Here is a 23,186-nt window from a genome sequence, read left to right on the forward strand (position 1 = left end):
GCAGGGGACTTCAATGTGCACAATGCCAGGTGGCGTGTAAGCACGAAGACAACTTCAGCCGGTGAGTACATGGAAGAGGTGGCTGCTGGGCACCGCTCCCACTCATGGGTTCAATACTCTTGATCTAATCCTTTCCGACTATCCGGAAACCCGTACCTCCCTGTTACCGAAAGTTCTGACCACCAAGTTGTACTTTGTTCCTTTGCCTCAGCAGCACCCGCTAGGGAGCCTCCCACATCTAGGCGTGTGTGGCGCTACAGCCTTGCTGACTGGAGTCGCCTGCGAGCATTCCTGCGCACCTCGGACTGGGATTCCCTTCTACAGGATGACCCAGAGGAGGCCTGCACACGTCCGACTCAGCAAATTCAGCAGGGCATGGCAATGTTCATCCCTAGCAACCAACTTTTTTTCTTTTACTATGTTCACATTCCCAGCTCGAAAATAATAAAGAAAGACTTATCACACGCCCATCGAATCCGACTTGGTGGACACCTGAGTGCAATGCTGCTGTCGCCGCAAAGGAACGGGCTTCAAGCCTTGGAAGGCGTGGCAGCGGAATCCAGGCTGACAACAGTTACAAAGTATGTTACGTAGTCCGATGCCGTGGCACAGAATGGTCGAACAATGGCAAGAGCACAAGCTGCCGAACAGATTACACTTCGCACTAAGCTTACAACTGGCTGTCTCAAAGACAAGGGATGATGGTCTACAATTAAGCGTGCAGGTGGTTTTGGACACCAGTCTGATATTCCCACACTCTTTGATGAGAACAGCAGAGAGCAACGCACCGCGAAGGAGAAGTCGAATGAAAATAAATGTTTTGTGGATTTCTTTTCACAGAAATGCAGTCTTGGAGACAATGACATTGACCCGTCCAGCCTTCCAAGACCCAAGCAACACAACCCACCAGCAATCGGCATGATCCGCTTTCGCAATGCTGAGGTTCAGAGGAAGATCCTTAAGCTCCAAGTCAACAAAGCCACTGGTCCAGATAGTCTACCAGCACGGGTTCTTCGAGAGTGTGCGAAAGAGCTCGCACCCCCTCTGACTAAGCTGTTCGCCCTCTGCCTACGCTGCTCGCATCATCCCAACCCCTGGAAGACGGCAAACGACGTGCCTATCCACAAGCGCGTTTCCAAAGCAGCAGTGAGAAATTAACGACCTGTTTCCCTTCTGAGTATTGCGTCAAAGATTATGGAGACCATCATCAACAGGCAAATTGTCAATCACATAGAACGTCACATGATCCTATCTCCCACGCAATTTGGCTTCCGCCGTGGACTTGGAACTGACGACCTCCTCACTGCCCTCCATCATGAGTGGTACGACATAGTGGGTCGCAATGGAATCGCTCGGCTTGTTGCAGTCGCCATAGCTGGTGCTTTCGATAACGTTTCGCACACTGCTATACTGAATAGAGGTAAAATTTCCGGCATTGGCGGGTCAATTCTGTCTTGGTTTCGCTCCGATCGCTCGGACCTTCAGGAAAGGAAGATAAGGCCTATAGATGATAATTATGCCAAATAACGTGCAACTAGACTTGAGAGGGCATTGCAGAGTAGTTGCATACAAAGTTCAAAGTTGTACGGTTACCTGTGACTTGCATTCTTGCAGAGCTCAGGGACTACCGTGCACACATTGTAGTATAATGTGTATGCAACTTGTGTGCGATGCCCTCTCAAGTCTAGTTGCGCGTTATTTGGCATATCATCTATTGTTGGTGGTCAGACCTCCTCGTACTACCCAATCCAAGCCGGTGTGCCACAAGGCAGTATCTTTATTTTAATTGACGAATGCTCTTCCTTATATATGTCAACATCTCTGATTGTGTCTCCCCTCATCGGCACGGAAAATGCATTTACAATTTTTTTCACATTCTCTTGCCCATTCTGTCCGGGCGCGGGATCCAAACTTAAAAAAAGTCCACAACCAGCGATGGATGGTGGGATATGGCCCCTCAACGTGGCCCTGGAATTTGAACTAACATAATATTATAATATTTGCATTCCTTTTGTGTTGTAATAATATTGAAAAATGCAAGTCGAAAGCTATTAGCTCTGTGCGGCTGTGGAAAAATGACATGGGGAAGATATAGTCTCGGGGAAGATTGTGACAGCGCTCTCTGGAAATGGCTGCCACCTAAGACCATCTTCTCCACCAGTTTTTAGTGAATTTGACTTCAAGAAGTAACCGAACAAACACTTTAATGAACATTGGTTTCACTGTAGCGGTGGTCTGTGGAATAGTTAGCGTCACCTCGCGTATTTTTGTATGTCTTAGGAAATTCAAGTTTGCCTATCTTTATACCAATTGTTATTCCAGTTCTGCATACTTACCGATGTCATGTTTAAATACATGAATTGCCTTTGTGTAAAACTGAGCTATTGTTTGGCAACTATGTGCAGCAGTTGACGCGAGCACATACATGTAAACCTACGGGTATTGCCCCGTATACAGTGCACATTTCGTGGGTTCGATTCCCATATGGCTCATCCAGGCAATGAGATTATCTCTCAATCCTCTTTTTTGTCCCCACCGGTCACAGATGGTTTTCTAGCAATCTTTTGACACGCCTATTGGAGAGAAACTGCAAATATCTTGGGCATAACTATATTCCCAATTTCCAGGTTTCGAGTCTCCCAAACCACACCTGCGAGATTCAAGAGGGTATTTTTGTTTATTCTATATTTTTGCATAAGGCAAACAGCAAAGGCACTACCCCACGCAAGAGTGCTCACCTTAGGCCTTCTTTCACGGTACCCGAAATGTGCCAATACAAGGTTACGGAACCGAGAAACAGATGTGCATAGGCGAATGTCAGCAGGTAGAGAGTTCCAACGATCTGAGCCTAGAAAACTAAGAGAAAAAGACCATACCGATTTGAAGCAGGGGGAAGAGCAAGGGCTGACATATTATGACATTAAATTGATCCTAACTTTGGTGTATCTCAATGGATTTGAGTGAACATTTCCCCACACACTCCTGCTACTATGCAGGCCCTCAGGACATGATTTAAAAGTTCTTGCGCCTCACTGACTGGCTTTCCAGGCGGGAAAAGTTCCAACGCTCGGCATAGTGCCACGGTGTGCGAGCCACCCAGAAGTAATAAAAATGCATTTACAATTTTTCCACATTTTCTTGCCCATTCTGTCCATGCGCGGGATCCAAACTTAAAACAAGTACAGAACCAGCCATGTGTGGTGGGATATGGCCCCTCAACGTGGCACTGGAATCTGAACTAAAATATAATATTTGCATTCTTCTCGTATGGCAATAAGCAGTACGAGCTGAAGTGACATTTGGATAACTCCAATATCAATGTAAGCGATGGAGACGATGCAAAAACAATCTAAATGGTGAGGAAAAATACATGTTAGAAGAAAAAAGCGATGGAAAAAAGATGGTTCGAACAAGTTTTCGTACAACACTCCTTTTGTGTTGTAATAATATTGGAAAAAGCAAATTGAAAGCTATTAGCTCTGTGTGGCTGTCGAAAATTGAAATGGGGAAGATATTATAGTCTCGGGGAAAATTGTGACAGCGCTCTCTGGAAATGGGTGCCACCTAAGACCATCTCCTCCACCAGTTTTAAGTGAATTTCACTTCAAGAAGTAACCGAAGAAACACTTTAATGAACATTGGTTTCACTGTAGCGGTGGTCTGTGGAATAGTTAGCATCACCTCGCGTATTTTTGTATGTCTTAGGAAATTCAAGTTTGCCTATCTTTCTACCAATTGTTATCCCAGTTCTGCATACTTACCGATGTCATGTTTAAATACATGAATTGCCTGTGTGTAAAACTGAGCTATTGTTTGGCAGCTATGTGCAGGAGTTGACTCGAGCACATAAACCTACGGGTATTTCCCCGTATAAAGTGCACATTTCGTGGGTTCGATTCCCATATGGCTCATCCAGGACACGAGATTATCTCTCAATCCTCCTTTTTGTCCCCACCGGTCACAGATGATTTTCTAGCAATCTTTTGACACGCCTATTGGAGAGAAACTGCAAATATCTTGGGCAAAACTATATTCCCAATTTCCAGGTTTCGCGTCTCGCAAACCACACCTGCTAGATTCAAGAGGGTATTTTTGTTTATTTCACCTTTTTTGCATAACGCAAACAGCAAAGGCACTACCCGACGCAAGAGTGCTCACCTTAGGCCTTCTTTCACGGTACCCTAAATGTGCCAATACAAGGTTACGGAAGCGAGAAACAGATGTGCATAGGCAAATGTCAGCAGATAGAGAGTTCTAACGATCTGAGCCTAGAAAAAGAAGAGAAAAGACCATACCGATTTGAAGCAGGGGGAAGAGCAAGGGCTGACATAATTTTGACATTGATTTGACCTTAACTTTGGTGTCTTTCAATTGATTTGAGTGACATTTGCACCACATACTCCAGCCACTATGCTGGCACTCTGGACATGATTTAAAAGTTCTTCCGCCTCCCTGACAGGCTTTCCAGGCCGGAAACGTTCCACATTCCGGCATAGTGCCACGGTGTGCGAGCCACCCAGGAGTAAAAAAAATGCATTTACAATTTTTTCACATTTTCTTGCCTATTCTATCCATGCGCGGGATCAAAACTTAAAACAAGTCCAGAAGCAGCAATGTGTGGTGGGATATGGCCCCTCAACGTGGCCCTGGAATCTGAACTATAATATAATATATGCATTCCTTTTGTATGGCAATAAGTAGGACGAGCTGAAGTGACATTTGGATAACTCCAATATCAATGTAAGCGATGGAGACGATGCAAAAACAATCTAAATGGTGAGGAAAAATACATATAAGAAGAAAAAAGCGATGGAAAAAGATGATTCTCACAAGTTTTCGTACAACACTCCTTTTTTGTTGTAATAATATAGAAAAAAGCAAATTGAAAGCTATTAGCCCTGTGCGGCTGTGGAAAAATGACATGGGGAAGATATAGTTTCGGGGCAGATTGTGAGAGCGCTCTCTGGAAATGGGTGCCACCTAAGACCATCTCCTCCACCAGTTTTAAGTGAATTTCACTTCAAGAAGTAACCGAACAAACACTTAAATGAACATTGGTTTTACAGTAGCGGTGGTCTGTGGAATAGTTAGCGCCACCTCGCGTATTTTTGTATGTCTTAGGAAATTCAAGTTTGCCTATCTTTATACCAATTGTTATCCCAGTTCTGCATACTTGCCGATGTCATGTTTAAATACATGAATTGCCTGTGTGTAAAACTGAGCTATTGTTTGGCAGCTGTGTACAGCAGTTGACTCGAGCACATAAACCTACGGGTTTTGCCCCGTATACAGTGCACATTTCGTGGGTTCGATTCCCATATGGCTCATCCAGGCAATGAGATTATCTCTCAATCCTCTTTTTTGTCCCGACCGTTCACATAATGGTTTTCTAGCAATCTTTTGACACGCCTATTGGAGAGAAACTGCAAATATCTTGGGCATAACTATATTCCCAATTTTCAGGTTTCGCGTCTCCCAAACCACACCTGCTAGATTCAAGAGGGTATTTTTGTTTATTCTTTATTTATTTTTGCATCACGCAAACAGCAAAGGCACTACCCCACGCAAGAGTGCTCACCTTAGGCCTTCTTTGACGGTACCCTTAATGTGCAAATACAAGGTTACGCAAGCGAGAAACAGATGTGCATAGGCAAATGTCAGCAGGTAGAGAGCTCCAACGATGTGAGCCTAGAAAACTAAGAGAAAAGACCATACCGATCTGGAGCAGGGGGAAGAGCAAGGGCTGGCATAAGTTTGACATTGATTTGACCTTAACTTTGGTGTCTTTCAATTGAATTGAGTGAAATTTGCACCACACACTCCAGCCACTATGCTGGCCCTCTGGACATGATTTAAATGTTCTTGCGCCTCACTGACAGGCTTTCCAGGCCGGAAAAGTTCAAACTTCCGGCATAGTTCAACGGTGTGCGAGCCACCCAGGAGTAAAAAAATGCATTTACAATTTTTTTCACATTTTCTTGCCCATTCTGTCCATGCGCGGGATCCAAACTTAAAACAAGTCCAGAAGCAGCCATGGGTGGTGAGATATGGCCCCTCAACGTGGCCCTGGAATCTGAACTAAAATATAATATTTGCATTCTTTTCGTATGGCAATAAGCAGGACGAGCTGAAGTGACATTTGGATAACTCTAATATCAATGTAAGCGATGGAGACGATGCAAAAATAATCTAAATGGTGAGGAAAAATACATAAGAAAGGGTTTGCTCCCCACACCGGAGCTCGCGCTATTCCGCCGACTTTACTCGACACTTGACTGACTCACGACTGCCATCCAGAGCACACGAGACGTCCATCGAACCTTCGACTCGGCAAACCTGCAAGAAAGCACCACTCCCTGCTCAATACACAGTGTTTCGGGGAATTCACCCCTCATCAGTTGAGCTTGAGTAGGCTCAGGAAGATTGTGCCTGAAGAGCACCACTTATATAGTGCTTTCCAGGCACAAACATCACCAGGGGCACAAACTTACAGAGACGCTCCATTTCCAGCGCGACAAACACCTCGTGAACACCAGATAGCAGCGTGAGTCAGTGTCGCTCCTGGACGGTGAGACCAGACGTTGAGGACCCTCGGTCATTCGCAACACTGTCACCACCAAACCAACTAGTCGCAAGCCGGCGCCGGGCACAACAGTACGAAGTAGTGGTTGCGACTTCGGCGATGATTTGTAAGAAAGGGTTTGCTCCCCACACCAGAGCTCGCGCTATTCCGCCGACTTTAGGAAAAATACATGTAAGAAGAAAAAAGCGATGGAAAAAGATGATTCGAACAAGTTATCGTACAACACTCCTTTTGTGTTGTAATAATATTGAAAAAAGCAAATTGAAAGCTATTAGCTCTGTGAAGCTGTGGAAAAATGACATGGGGAAGATATAGACTCGGGGAAGATTGTGGCAGCGCTCTCTGGAAATGGCTGCCACCTAAGACCATCTCCTCCACCAGTTTTAAGTGAAATTCACTTCAAGAAGTAACCGAACAAACACTTTAATGAACATTGGTTTCACAGTAGCGGTGGTCTGTGGAATAGTTAGCGTCACCTCGCGTATTTTTGTATGTCTTAGGAAATTCAAGTTTGCCTATCTTTATACCAATTGTTATCCCCGTTCTGCATACTTACCGATGTCATGTTTAAATACATGAATTGCGTGTGTGTAAAACTGAGCTATTGTTTGGCAGCTATGTGCAGGAGTTGACTCGAGCACATAAACCTACGGGTATTTCCCCGTATAAAGTGCACATTTCGTGGGTTCGATTCCCATATGGCTCATCCAGGACACGAGATTATCTCTCAATCCTCCTTTTTGTCCCCACCGGTCACAGATGATTTTCTAGCAATCTTTTGACACGCCTATTGGAGAGAAACTGCAAACATCTTGGGCATAACTATATTCCCAATTTCCAGGTTTCGCGTCTCCCAAACCCCACCTGCTAGATTCAAGAGGGTATTTTTGTTTATTCTGTATTTTTTGCATAACGCAAAGAGCAAAGGCACTACCCCACGCAAGAGTGCTCACCTTAGGCCTTCTTTCACGGTACCCTTATTGTGCAAATAAAAGGTTACGGAAGCGAGAAACAGATGTGTATAGGCAAATGTCAGCAGGTAGAGAGTTCCAACGATGCGAGCCTAGAAAACTAAGAGAAGAGACCATACCGATCTGAAGCAGGGGGAAGAGCAAGGGCTGACATCATAATTTTGACATTGATTTGACCTTAACTTTGGTGTCTTTCAATTGATTTGAGTGAAATTTGCACCACACACTCCAGTCACTATGCTGGGCCTCTGGACATGATTTAAAAGTTCTTGCGCCTCAGTGACAGGCTTTCCAGGCCGGAAAAGTTCCACATTCCGGCATAGTGCCATGGTGTGCGAGCCACCCAGGAGTAAAAAAATGCATTTACAATTTTTTCACATTTTCTTGCCTATTCTGTCCATGCGCGGGATCCAAACTTAAAACAAGTACAGAAGCAGCCTTGGGTAGTGGGATATGGCCCCTCAACGTGGCTCTGGAATCTGAACTAAAATATAATATTTGCATTCCTTTTGTATGGCAATAAGTAGGACGAGCTGAAGTGACATTTGGATAACTCCAATATCAATGTAAGCGATGAAGACGATGCAAAAACAATCTAAATGGTGAGGAATAATACGTGTAAGAAGAAAAAAGCGATGGAAAAAGATGATTCGAACAAGTTTTCGTTCAACACTCCTTTTGTGTTGTAAAAATATTGAAAAAAGCAAATTGAAAGCTATTAGCTCTGTGCGGCTGTGGAAAAATGACATGGGGAAGATATAGTCTCGGGGAAGATTGTGACAGCGCTCTCTGGAAATGGGTGCCACCTAAGACCATCTCCTCCACCAGTTTTAAGTGAATTTCACTTCAAGAAGTAACCGAACAAACACTTTAATGAACATTGGTTTCACTGTAGCGGTGGTCTGTGGAATAGTTAGCGTCACCTCGCGTATTTTTGTATGTCTTAGGAAATTCAAGTTTGCCTATCTTTATACCAATTGTTATCCCAGTTCTGCATACTTACCGATGTCATGTTTAAATACATGAATTGCCTGTGTGTAAAACTGAGCTATTGTTTGGCAGCTATGTGCAGCAGTTGACTCGAGCACATAAACCTACGGGTATTGCCCCGTATACAGTGCACATTTCGTGGGTTCGATTCCCATATGGCTCATCCAGGACACGAGATTATCTCTCAATCCTCTTTTTTGTCCCCACCGGTCACAGATGATTTTCTAGCAATCTTTTGACACGCCTATTGGAGAGAAACTGCAAATATCTTGGGCATAACTATATTCCCAATTTCCAGGTTTCGCGTCTCGCAAACCACACCTGCTAGATTCAAGAGGGTATTTTTGTTTATTCTACATTTTTGCATAACGCAAACAGCAAAGGCACTACCCCACGCAAGAGTGCTCACCTTAGGCCTTCTTTCACGGTACCCTAAATGGGCCAATACAAGGTTACGGAAGCGAGAAACAGATGTGCATAGGCAAATGTCAGCAGATAGAGAGTTCCAACGATCTGATCCTAGAAAATTAAGAGAAAAGACCATACCGATTTGAAGCAGGGGGAAGAGCAAGGGCTGACATAATTTTGACATTGATTTGACCTTAACTTTGGTGTCTTTCAATTGATTTGAGTGACATTTGCACCACACACTCCAGCCACTATGCTGGCCCTCTGGACATGATTTAAAATTTCTTGCGCCTCACTGACAGGCTTTCCAGGCCGGAAATGTTCCACATTCCGGCATAGTGCCACGGTGTACGAGCCACCCAGGAGTAAAAAAACGCATTTACAATTTTTTCACATTTTCTTGCCTATTCTGTCCATGCGCGGGATCTAAACTTAAAACAAGTCCAGAAGCAGCCATGTGTGGTGGGATATGGCCCCTCAACGTGGCCCTGGAATCTGAAATATAATATAATATTTGCATTCCTTTTGTATGGCAATAATTAGGACGAGCTGAAGTGACATTTGGATAACTCCAATATCAATGTAAGCGATGGAGACGATGCAAAAACAATCTAAATGGTGAGGAAAAATACATATAAGAAGAAAAAAGCGATGGAAAAAGATGATTCGAACAAGTTTTCGTACAACACTCCTTTTGTGTTGTAATAATATTGAAAAAAGCAAATTGAAAGCTATTAGCCCTGTGCGGCTATGGAAAAATGACAAGGGGAAGATATAGTTTCGGGGAAGATTGTGACAACGCTCTCTGGAAATGGGTGCCACCTCAGACCATCTCCTCCACCAGTTTTAAGTGAATTTCACTTCAAGAAGTAACCGAACAAACACTTTAATGAACATTGGTTTCACTGTAGCGGTGGTCTGTGGAATAGTTAGCGTCACCTCGCGTATTTTTGTATGTCTTAGGAAATTCAAGTTTGCCTAACTTTATACCAATTGTTATCCCAGTTCTGCATACTTACCGATGTCATGTTTAAATACATGAATTGCCTGTGTGTAAATCTGAGCTGTTGTTTGGCAGCTATGTGCAGCAGTTGACTCGAGCACATAAACCTACGGGTATTTCCCCGTATACAGTGCACATTTCGTGGGTTCGATTCCCATATGGCTCATCCAGGCAATGAGATTATCTCTCAATCCTCTTTTTTGTCCCCACCCTTCACAGATGGTTTTCTAGCAATCTTTTGACACGTCTATTGGAGAGAAACTGCAAATATCTTGGGCATAACTATTTTCCCAATTTCCAGGTTTCGCGTCTCCCAAACCACACCTGATAGATTCAAGAGGGTATTTTTGTGTATTCTGTATTTTTTGCATAACGCAAACAGCAAAGGCACTACCCCACGCAAGAGTGCTCACCTTAGGCCTTCTTTCACGTTACCCTTATTGTGCAAATACAAGGTTACGGAAGCGAGAAACAGATGTGCATAGGCAAATGTCAGCAGGTAGAGAGTTCCAACGATGTGAGCCTAGAAAACTAAGAGAAAAGACCATACCGATCTGAAGCAGGGGGAAGAGCAAGGGCTGACATAATTTTGACATTGATTTGACCTTAACTTTGGTGTCTTTCAATTGATTTGAGTGAAACTTGCACCACACACTCCAGCCACTATGCTGGGCCTCTGGACATGATTTAAAAGTTCTTGCGCCTCACTGACAGGCTTTCCAGGCCGGAAAAGTTCCACATTCCGGCATAGTCCCACGGTGTGCGAGCCACCCAGGAGTAAAAAAAATGCATTTACATTTTTTTCACATTTTCTTGCCCATTCTGTCCATGCGCGGGATCCAAACTTAAAACAAGTACAGAAGCAGCAATGGGTAGTGGGATATGGCCCCTCAACGTGGCCCTGAAATCTGAACTAAAATATAATATTTGCATTCCTTTTGTATGGCAATAATTAGGACGAGCTGAAGTGACATTTGGATAACTCCAATATCAATGTAAGCGATGGAGACGATGCAAAAACAATCTAAATGGTGAGGAAAAATACATATTTAAAGAGTCGGCGTGGAGAAAGCAATTTTATTAGTGCAATTAGGAGTATAATCGATGCAGACATGGCCAGACAACAACGAGTTCATGGAATTTTTAAGGATTTTTATGTTATTCAAAATCGATTTTCGTGTTCCGCTCATCAGTGAATAGTATCGGAACTGAGGGTACTGTGTACAACAATAGAACATTTTATAACAGCATAATTAATTAAAAGTGTGAACAACAAAGGAAGTGCTACAGCATTACATAATAGGTGTCAAACATAGTGCTAACGTATAACTGAGTGCAGCCACAAAGCAAGAGGTGATACAGTGCAACATGACACAACATTTACATCTGATAACCAGCTACGAGAACAACTTTAGCGCGACTACATGCTTCTTTTGTTTACAAAGAACAGGATTATGCACACGAATACATACAGCTTCCAGAACCTTCAACTGCTTAACATAATTTGCACGGCACAAAACAGAAAAGTGAGAATCATCGTACACACCAAGACAATCTGGACGTGATAACAAGTGACAAAATACAGCTGACTTTTTGCTCACGTCGCTCTCTTCCGTCTCATCCCGCTCCTTTCCTTCGACCTCCTCCGCCTTATCCTCGTCCTCCGTCTCATCTTCATCATCATCGTCCTCATCACCACCATCATCATCATCAGTCACTTCCTCATCATCCGTTTGATGCTCAGTCTCACTGCACTCCTTATCAGCCTCCAACATGGCTCCATCATCTCCACCAGCATCACAAGTCGTTTGACCGCTGCTCCGCGTCACCGTTGCTGGGTTCTCTGCTACTGCACACCCATTTCCACTGTCCATTTTGCGTGGGCCAAGTCCATTCCGTGCATAAATTTCAAGTGAATAGTTTGCTGTGCTTCTTCTGGGTCTATGGGTGAGGATATTGGTTTCATTTTGGTTTGTCGATGATCTCCCTCTCTGTCCAGACACAGTCGGCACCGTGGATCCCAGCACCGGGGGGACCACCGTCTCGGTAGTCACCAAAGGTAAAGGGGGTGGCTCAGGCGGAGGCAAGGGCAACTGCCGAGGTGAAGGTTCAGTGTCTCTCGGTGGCCCCTCCTCCATTCCAGGACGATGATGTTGTGCTAGAGTAGGCTCCGCTGCCGTTTGCAGTGGGTCGAGAAGTGGTGGCCAGGTCAATGATGGCAAACCCACCCCAGCCCCAGCCACCCACGGCACCCCAGGTGGTGGGGCCGGTGGTGGCACGGGAACAGGCGGCGCTGTCGGCACAGCGTGTTTGTCTACTGAGCTAACTGGGTTCTTACACGGCCTACCACGCTTTGGCCTCTTTGCTCTGGCTGCTGGTGGTAATAAGTGCAACGGCACATGTTGTCTGATACGTGCGTTCAGGTGTTGAAGAGTCCTACCAACGTACCGGGCAGCACAATTCCGGCACTCAAAGAGATAAACCAAATGGCTTGAAAGCTGGGGAGGTAGGACATCCTTCCTCACCATGAACGCACGTACCGTGGTGAACACGGGGATGAAGTGGGCAGCAAAGTATGTTTTATTGACTAGGGTCTTGATAGCTCTGGACATGCTGACAGACGCGTTGCCTTTCCAAGGCAGGCATAAGTAGATAGGACACTTCCGAGGACCTGTGAATGTATCTTTGTTATTAGATTCTTGCTTCAGTATTTTGTTCAATAAGTCATGTGGGTATCCATTCTTAAGGAATATTGATCTGAGAAATTCCAGCTCGTCGTTGAGCTTCGTTTCAGAGCAGAGCCGCTTTGCTCTCCCCACCAGGTTACGTACCAGGTTCACTTTGTATTGATGTGAGCAATATGAATCATAGACGATGTACTGCCCAGTGAAAGTGGGCTTTCGGTAGACTGATGTTACGACGCTGTTATTAGATTTTTCTACCTGCACATCCAGAAAGGCGAGTTTGTTGTCATGCTCATGCTCACATGTGTATCTAAGCGCTGGGTGTAGGTTGTTTAGATGATGAAAGAATGTGTCACATTGCTCAACGGAATCAAAATATGTAAAAGAATCATCGACGAAACGAACGTATACCTTAGGCCACATCGACTCATTGATCAAGGATTCACAGTATCCAACGAATATATTCGCCAAAACGGGTCCAAGGGGGGACCCCATGGCCACACCGTCCACCTGCCGATACATTATGTCGTTGAACGAGAACTCTACGCCAGTAGTGACCAAGGACATTAACTTACGGAAGGCTGTCTCCGACAACCAAGGAGTATCTACCGAATCATTTCGATACAGTACATCAGCACAAATATCGATTGTCTCATCCAATGGTACGTTCGTGAACAATGATACTACGTCAAATGAACACATATGAGCACTAGCGGGAACCTGATGAGAGCGCAAGATATCTACAAACTGGAAACTGTCTTTCACTGTGCGCGTACAGTAATAACTTTGTACGACCCCGAGAATAACACAGAGCCACTTAGAAATGCTGTACTGTGGAGATGAAACCATTGATAGTATCGGTCGCAAAGGGCAATTGGTTTTATGTATTTTTGGCAAGCCATAAAGTCGTGGACGGATGGAACCCATTGGCTTGATTTTAAGAAACTCGCCATTGGTAATTTCCTTTTCGGCTTTTAGTCGCTTGAGATACGTAACTAGGTTCTTCTCTACTTTTACGGTGTTGTCATGAGTCGCGACTGGGCCTAATTTTGAGAACTTCGAGGTATCATCAAGGATGACTGCCATTTTAGAAAGGTATTCCTCTCTAGTGAGGATGACTGTGGCCCGTCCTTTGTCAGGTCGGGTGATAATGATCGCATTGTTTTTAATGAGTTCCTGGCGAGTTTTAAGATGTTCACGAGATAAGGAGAATGTGCTGCGATCAGGAGGCTTCTCGGCATGCTCCTCCGCTATTGCCCTAACACTGGCAGTGCATACGGCTTGTTGGGCATTAGATACTGGCGTAAGGTTGATGAGTTTTTTGTGAAATAATTCAAATTCTGTTAGGATGAACTCTTTCTTGTTGCTGCTTGGAGGAATACCGAAGTCCGTGCCTCGGCAAAGTAGTTCCTTTTGGACGGTAGTAAGCTGGATGTTAGCGCGGTTAATAATTGTATCCGTATTCATGTGGAGCGAACCAAATCGCTTTACGCGTAACCACTTGTAATTCTTCTCATACTTTGCAATCAACTTGACTTGTTGTTTATTGTCATTTGCAGCAATTAGGGAACTAAATCGAAGGTAGTCATGGACTGAAAGGAACGCGCGAGCAGCACGATACAATCCTCTAAACTCAGACTGTACAGTACGAAGTGTGTCCGAGGACCGGGCTATATCCTCTTTCAGAAACACTCTTTCTATCTCTAGTGAATGATATGCCCGGGCCTTGTGCACTCGGTTCCGTGAGCGGAACACGAAAATCGATTTTGAATAACATAAAAATCCTTAAAAATTCCATGAACTCGTTGTTGTCTGGCCATGTCTGCATCGATGATACTCCTAATTGCACTAATAAAAATACATATAAGAAGAAAAAAGCGATGGAAAAAGATGATTCGAACAAGTTTTCGTACAACACTCCTTTTGTGTTGTAATAATATTGAAAAAAGCAAATTGAATGCTATTAGCCCTGTGCGGCTGTGGAAAAATGACATGGGGAAGATATAGTTTCGGGGAAGATTGTGACAGCGCTCTCTGGAAATGGGTGCCACCTCAGACCATCTCCTCCACCAGTTTTAAGTGAATTTCACTTCAAGAAGTAACCGAACAAACACTTTAATGAACATTGGTTTCACTGTAGCGGTGGTCTGTGGAATAGTTAGCGTCACCTCGCGTATTTTTGTATGTCTTAGGAAATTCAAGTTTGCCTATCTTTATACCAATTGTTATCCCAGTTCTGCATACTTACCGATGTCATGTTTAAATACATGAATTGCCTGTGTGTAAAACTGAGCTATTGTTTGGCAGCTATGTGCAGCAGTTGACTCGAGCACATAAACCTACGGGTATTTCCTCGTATACAGTGCACATTTCGTGGGTTCGATTCCCATATGGCTCATCCAGGCAATGAGATTATCTCTCAATCCTCTTTTTTGTCCCCACCCTTCACAGATGGTTTTCTAGCAATCTTTTGACACGCCTATTGGAGAGAAACTGCAAATATCTTGGGCATAACTATATTCCCAATTTCCAGGTTTCGCGTCTCCCAAACCACACCTGCTAGATTCAAGAGGGTATTTTTGTGTATTCTGTATTTTTTGCATAACGCGAACAGCAAAGGCACTACCCCACGCAAGAGTGCTCACCTTAGGCCTTCTTTCACGGTACCCTTATTGTGCAAATACAAGGTTAAGGAAGCGAGAAACAGATGTGCATAGGCAAATGTCAGCAGGTAGAGAGTTCCAACGATATAAGCCTAGAAAACTAAGAAAAAAGACCATACCGATCTGAAGCAGGGGGAAGAGCAAGGGCTGACATCATAATTTTGACATTGATTTGACCTTAACTTTGGTGTCTTTCAATTGATTTGAGTGAAATTTGCACCACACACTCCAGCCACTATGCTGGGCCTCTGGACATGATTTAAAAGTTCTTGCGCCTCACTGACAGGCTTTCCAGGCCGGAAATGTTCCACATTCCGGCATAGTGCCACGGTGTGCGAGCCACCCAGGAGTAAAAAAAATGCATTTACAATTTTTTCACATTTTCTTGCCCATTCTGTCCATGCGCGGGATCCAAACTTAAAACAAGTACAGAAGCAGCAATGGGTAGTGGGATATGGCCCCTCAACGTGGCCCTGGAATCTGAACTAAAATATAATATTTGCATTCCTTTTGTATGGCAATAAGTAGGACGAGCTGAAGTGACATTTGGATAACTCCAATATCAATGTAAGCGATGGAGACGATGCAAAAACAATCTAAATGGTGAGGAAAAATATATATAAAAAGAAAAAAGCGATGGAAAAAGATGATTCGAACAAGTTTTCGTACAACACTCCATTTGTGTTTTAATAATATTGAACAAAGCAAATTGAAAGCTATTAGCCCTGTGCGGCTGTGAAAAAATGACATGGGGAAGATATAGTTTCGGGGAAGATTGTGACAGCGCTCTCTGGAAATGGGTGCCACCTCAGACCATCTCCTCCACCAGTTTTAAGTGAATTTCACTTCAAGAAGTAACCGAACAAACACTTTAATGAACATTGGTTTCACTGTAGCGGTGGTCTGTGGAATAGTTAGCGTCACCTCGCGTATTTTTGTATGTCTTAGGAAATTCAAGTTTGCCTATCTTTATACCAATTGTTATCCCAGTTCTGCATACTTACCGATGTCATGTTTAAATACATGAATTGCCTGTGTGTAAAACTGAGCTGTTGTTTGGCAGCTATGTACAGCAGTTGACTCGAGCACATAAACCTACGGGTTATGCCCCGTGTACAGTGCACATTTCGTGGGTTCGATTCCCATATGGCTCATCCAGGCAATGAGATTATCTCTCAATCCTCTTTTTTGTCCCCACCCTTCACAGATGGTTTTCTAGCAATCTTTTGACACGCCTATTGGAGAGAAACTGCAAATATCTTGTGCATAAATACAGGTATTTTCCCAATTTCCAGGTTTCGCATCTTCCAAATCACACCTGTTAAATTCAAGTGGCTGTTTTTGTTGATTTTTTATTCTTTTTTTCCATAACGCCAACAGCAAAGGCGCTATAAGCCCCTGGACTACTATTTTCTGGTTTCAACTGGGAAGTTCATTCTCGTTAATCATATTCTTCACCCTTTGCCTATATTTGCATCGTTATTCCCAGCCCCGCAATCTATCCGGAGCACGCGTAGTCGCGACACACATGATATCTCGTATTTAAAATGCAGAACAACACTTGGTCAAAAATCTTTTGTGCTTTGTGCTGCTCTGTTTTTTAATGCTCTACCTAATGAGTTGAAAAACTCTTTGTTTACCTCTCAGTTCGATCGTGGTTTTAGGCGCTTATTGGATGATCCAGTTTTGTTTGAACGATATCGTGCAATTTTGTTTGACAACGTTGGCAACGTTTATTCTCTCATCAGCTATATATTGCCCAGGTTTAGCATACGTTTTTCTTCTTTTCTCTTTATGTTCACCACTTATCACCCCATCTAAACATTTACACTAATAGCTCGGTGCCGAAGTATGCGAGCTAGTTGGGACGTAAGCACTGTCTAAGATTGCACACGAAATCAACAGCAGTGACGTCGGACAGTACCACGATGACGGCCTAGCAGTGCTACGAGACGTGATAGGCAGCGACGCAGATCGAATGAGGAAGACAGTCTGCAAGGTATTCAACAACCTCGGACTACGACTAACCATCGACACCGGTATGAAGTTTGTGAATTTTCTGGACATGACGCTGAACCTAGCAGACGGAACATATCGTCCGTATAGAAAACCGAACGATACACCGGTCTATGTCCACAGCCAATCGAACCATCCGCCAACAATCATCAAGCAAATACCGAAAGCTATTAGTAGGCCGCTAACCGATATTTCATCCAACCACCATGCGTTCAGAGAAGCCGCACCGCTATACAACAGCGCGCTTAGGAACAGTGGATATACCGAAGGACTAGAGTACTTGGAAGAGAGAGACAATGATTCAAGCAAGAAAAAGAAAAACAGGCGACGAAATATCATCTGGTACAACCCGCCATTCAGCAAGACAGTGGCCACAAACATTGGGCAGAGATTCCTGCGACTAATCGAAATACACTTCCCCGCCGGATCCAAACTACACAAGATCTTCAACCAGAATACAGTTAAAGTAAGCTATAGTTGTATGCCGAATATTTCTGCAATGGTCCAGTCACACAGCAACTCAGTTTAAAAACGGAAGAGTGGAAACAACGATGGACAGCCCAAGGAAAGACGATGCAACTGCAGAGACAAAGCGCAGTGTCCGATGGACGGCAACTGCCAAATCAGCTCTATTGTGTACAAGGCAACCGTCCAAATAACCGGAGGGGACAGACAGAAAGAGTATATCGGCCTTACGGAGCCAGAATTCCAGAAGAGATACGGCAACCATCTAACATCATTGAGACATGAGAGACATGAGAGGAGCACAGAACTATCAAGGTGTGTCTGGAACCCGAAGCGTCAAAACAGCGAGTACAGTCTTGGTTGGTCAGTTATCGCCCAGACTCCAGGTTACAGTAATATAACCAAGCGCTGTCCTCTGTGCCCAAGAGAGAAGCTGGAGATCCTTCACGCGGACAAGCGTGTCAACATCAACAAAAGATCAGAGCTAGTTAGCAAGTGCAGGCAAGAAAATAAGTACTACCTCTCAAAATTCTCACCATCAGGCGTCACATAACCTTCTCACTACTCGCAGTCGCAGGTGAGGTGCTGCTCATAATTACCCCATTGTTCTTCTTCTTGCCTCCCTCAGAAGAACATGTGGTTGCATGAGCCTAGGCCTAAAGTGTATTCTTTTTTGCGCCTATTTTTGCACCCTATCAACCAACTCACGCAATCACTTTTATAATTACACTATCAGCCCGGATCATCCATTCGCGCTATGATCCAAGCTTGCAGCCTATATCAATCTTATCTTCTGAAAATTGTAGTCAAGTTGCTGTCTGATGATCGGTTAAAACCGTGAAACTCAGAGTTACAGAAGAATCGCTTTTCGTCCCTCTCAAGTGTGTGTACACTGTATAAATTCTTTTGGTCCCATCGGCCTCTTCATATTTGTGCAGCTGCACTGCTATTCTTCCGATGTAAAAGAACAAATAATAATAATATACTACCCCACGCAAGAGTGCTCAACTGCAACAAGAGCAGGAGCGAAATACTCAATCTGCGGACAAAACTGTTTCGTCCTTTGTGGACTCGTCAGCGCATTATTATTATTATTATTATTATTGTAGAAAAGAAAAAGGACATATGTAAACGAGTTAAGAGTAACTCTCCATCACTGTAACTAGATTCTGTTCTACATTTAGTATTGCAGGGTACCTCACTTCAAACTCTCCAACTACGGTCCCTTCGCTGCATAAGTTCACTTCACTTCCAAAAAAATAAATAGTATTAGATAAAAATTTGATAACCGCAATCAATAAAACTAGCTGAACCGACATTTGTGTACTTTATTCATGCAATGTAAAAACTGTGGAGACGATGTGCAATAAACCGATGAAAATATGAAGAAATGGTGTAGGGAAAAAAATATATGGATTCAAACAAGTTTTCGTACAACACTCATCAGGAATCGTCGTTGTACTAAAGGACACTGAAACAAAAATTGAACTATTATAGAAAATCTAAGTTAGAGAAATAACACTAAGAGCAACAACAGTGAAATTTACAAGTGTGAATTTTAACAATCAAAGCGAGAAATGAACAAAGGAGAAAAGAAGGAAAGACAACGTGATAACACATAACAGCAGTACATTACACCTAGAACATTAACGGCCAAGCTTGGCCGCACTAAACACGACACGTTACTTGAACAATTTCAACCCAATTATACTATCTTTCTGTACACACAAATTAGGCTTATACAGACGCTGATAGATAGCTTCCAACACTTTTAACTGTAGTCCATAACCATGACGACCACGGCACAATACAGTGAACGAAGAGTCGGAATACGAATTGCAACAATCAGGACTAGCTAGCAGATGATTGTAAACTGAAGACTTGCTACCACGAAACCTACGCACAACACTAACACTCTCACCGGCATTCTCACCATCACTCCCATCACTGCTCTCCGACTCACTGCTCCCTCCGCCGTCCGCTCCATCCTCCGCTTCCTCTGTACTCTCTCTGTCTCGTCCATCCCGCCTGACCGGGTCCATTGAACTCAACTCGGCCGTCACCCTGCTATCACGTCCCTCCTTTCGCCCTTGTCCGCTGAGTGCGTAGCTTCTGTTGTAGTTGGCTGTTGATCGTCTTGGTCTTTCAATTGTGGGCTTGGATGGTGGATTAGTTGTGGTTGCTGTAGATTGCGTTGTTGGTGTTGGTGTGGGAGCTACTGATATGCAAGGTGGGTCTTTTTGAGTCGGCATTTGTAGTGTTAATGCAGCTGTCAGTGTTATTTCTCTAACTTAGATTTTCTATAATAGTTCAATTTTTGTTTCAGTGTCCTTTAGTACAACGACGATTCCTGATGAGTGTTGTACGAAAACTTGTTTGAATCCATATATTTTTTTCCCTACACCATTTCTTCATATTTTCATCGTTTTATTGCACATCGTCTCCACAGTTTTTACATTGCATGAATAAAGTACACAAATGTCGGTTCAGCTAGTTTTATTGATTGCGGTTATCAAATTATTGTCTCCTCGCCGTGTGTTTAGATAAAAATTTGATAATAATAATAATAATAATAATAATAAATGGAAATAATCTACGTGGAGATAAAAGTTTAATAATAGCAATGAAAAGTATGAATGCCGCAGACATCACCACGCAACATGACAATTTGTTCAAGGTTTGGTTTTGTGTGTTTCCAAAATCGATTTTCACGTTGCGATCATCAGTGGAAATACGCAACTAAAGATTTTGGAAACACACAAAACCAAACCTTGAACAAATTGTCATGTTGCGTGGTGATGTTTGCGGCATTCATACTTTTCATTGCTATTATTAAATAATAAATGGAATGCACCAAATTTTCGGGCATGGCCCATCTTCAGGGTGAAAAACCATTCAACTAAAGCCAACAAAAACTGAAACGAGTATATATACTGTGTGGTGCCGGGGTGATGGAAATCTTTGTATGTGTGGAGGGTAGCAGCAATGGTGAAGTGTGTTGGTAGAAAGGGAAGGAGCGAAGTGTGAATTATGTGTTAGTGCGACGTGAAGGGAAAGCACGAGAAGTATGGTTACCAGCAGCAATGGTGAAGTGTGTTGGTAGGATAGGAAGGAGCGTATCATATATTCACAACGTCACAGTCGACCACAATTTACAACACCAGCACCTGACACAATAATTTCACACTGTGTCCAGCAGTCTCCAGCCACGATCCCTGTTAACACTTGGACGTCTATCACGGATGAACATTGCTTCACGTATACGACGATTCACAAGGGACGACTGCTTGGCGAGAATTGATGCGTTGGTGATTGGTGTAGATGTGATTGCTTGTTTTGGGTGGTGTTCTGCATAGTGTTCTCCCATGGCGTCTCCAGCGCTTGCGCTTTGGCCTCTCTGCAATGCTCCTCAAATCTCTTCCTTGCAGTTCGCTCGGTCTCGCCAACGTACTACTCGGCGCAAAGTGCACATAACATCGAGTAGATAACAGCCTGAGACAAATATTGACCACTCTCCATACCAGCATCACATGCACGACATTCAACTGGTCGCCCCCTTCCTCTTCTCTTCTTATACACTTCCTTCGGGCATTCAGGACGGGACAATGATGACGATACCAACATGTCCCTTAGTGACCGACCGGACTGGAACACCACACGCACATCCTTACTGAAAGACCTCACCGTACGACGAACATCACGTGCCAAACGATCATTGACGAAGGGCAGTTTGATGATGGATGTGTACGATTGTTGTCGTTGTCTGGTGGATGATGGTCTTGGTGTGCTTGCATGGTGCTTGGCTGCTTGAATAGCGTGTTGTGGGTAGTCGTTGTCTCGTAGTAATGTCTCGATCTTCTTCTCTCCCCGCTCCCTCTCCCTGTCGGTTGACGCGTTGCTGTTTGCGCGCCGAAACTGCTCCTGGGCAACCAAACGCTTCACCCACAATGGCAATGAAGACTCGTACGATAGATGGACACCACTATGACTGGGCTTAGCGAACAACTCACACTGCACAACACCACTCGCCACAGAGATAGACAAGTCGAGGTAGTTGACTGTGTGCGAGAAATTCTGCAGGGTGTGTTCCACTGTGAAGCGTATGTCTGGGTGTCTGCTGCTCAAGTACTGCACGAACTCCATCAACTTGACAAGACCATGACACCATACTACCAGACAATCATCGATATAGCGACGATACAAGCGAGGCTTCCACGGAAACATAGCCATCGCCTCCGACTCGAGCTTCGACATGAAAATGATTGCCATTGGGGGTGCGAGATGGTTGCCCATTGCCAGGCCTTTCCGCTGCCTGTACTGGACACCGTCAAATTGAAAGTAGTTGGACGATAACACGACTGACAGGAGCTCCCGAACATCCGACAGTGACAGGTGAAACATATCTACTTCCTTCCGATGCAACTCCAAGAACTCCATGACGACATCAATGCTCTCGACAACTGGTATGTTAGAATACAACGAGACAACATCCAGTGAGGCAATGTTACAATCATCGGGAAGAACACCAACATCACTCAACACGTCAATACACTCCTTTGTACTGGTCAAATGTGCTGGAACGAACTTCAACAACTGATTGAGGATACGTTCCAATAACAAGGAGACATTATCCATTGACGAACCGCACGTAGACACACCTGGGCGCAGCGGAAGACCTGGCCTGTGGTCTTTGGGTAGACTGTAGAATAGGCTCAGTCGCGAGTTATGTATAAGAATGGCTTTGGCGAGTGGTTGTGGTTGCTTGTGTTGGGTGATCTCAGCGACTTTCTTGCGTGTGTGGTTGTCACGGTCTTCTACCTTCACATCACAGCGCTCATAACTATCCAGACACTCCAACATGACATTCGCTTTCTGTACATAACTGTCACGAGACATCACTACAAATCCCTTACTCTTGTCAGATGGCTTAACCACGATTCCTTCATTCCTCCGTAAGGTGGAGAGGGCCTCCTTCTCCCTTCTCGTTAGTTGACGTCCGTTATTGGAGGTGTTAATGTCTGCCTCTCTCTTGTACAGTCTCATGATGTTTCCCTTCAGTCTCCTTAATCCGTTTTCCTTCTCATCATCCATGCTTGGCGCTTTCTTGGTCGTGGTTGCAATCTTTCTCAGTCTCGTGTCATTGTCTAGATGTCGCACGGGCCTCCCCGTATCCGTCTGATGAGAAGCTGCTTGCGTCCGGTTTTTCTCCGCCTCCTCTTTCCACCTAAGACCGAACGCCAGTCTCTCCACACCCACCTCCGCCTGCTGTACTGTTGACTTCGTCACGCGTCTGCCAGGAATAAACTTTGGTCCAAGCTCCATCACCTTTCTCGCTACCTCTGGCACCTCGCTCTCCACCGCTTCCTCAATCACAACTCTATTTCTCCGATTCTGGGCATCCAT

The 23,186-nt window shown here is 44.2% G+C and overlaps 1 protein-coding gene across 1 annotated transcript; it reads right to left on the minus strand.

Moving 5' to 3' along the window:
- Positions 1-21,233: 21,233 nt before the first annotated feature.
- Positions 21,234-23,186, minus strand: LOC135820287 (uncharacterized). Its single transcript, XM_065333604.1, has one exon. The coding sequence runs from the start codon at positions 23,184-23,186 to the stop codon at positions 21,234-21,236; it is 1,953 nt and encodes a 650-aa protein (XP_065189676.1).

The sequence above is a fragment of the Sycon ciliatum genome, chromosome 6, assembly GCF_964019385.1.
Source record: "Sycon ciliatum chromosome 6, ocSycCili1.1, whole genome shotgun sequence".
Classification (NCBI taxonomy): domain Eukaryota; kingdom Metazoa; phylum Porifera; class Calcarea; order Leucosolenida; family Sycettidae; genus Sycon; species Sycon ciliatum.

What these genes read in the sequence shown, in the direction of transcription:
- LOC135820287 (XM_065333604.1), bottom strand. Translation starts at nt 23,186, where the DNA reads ATGGATGCCCAGAATCGGAGAAATAGAGTTGTGATTGAGGAAGCGGTG.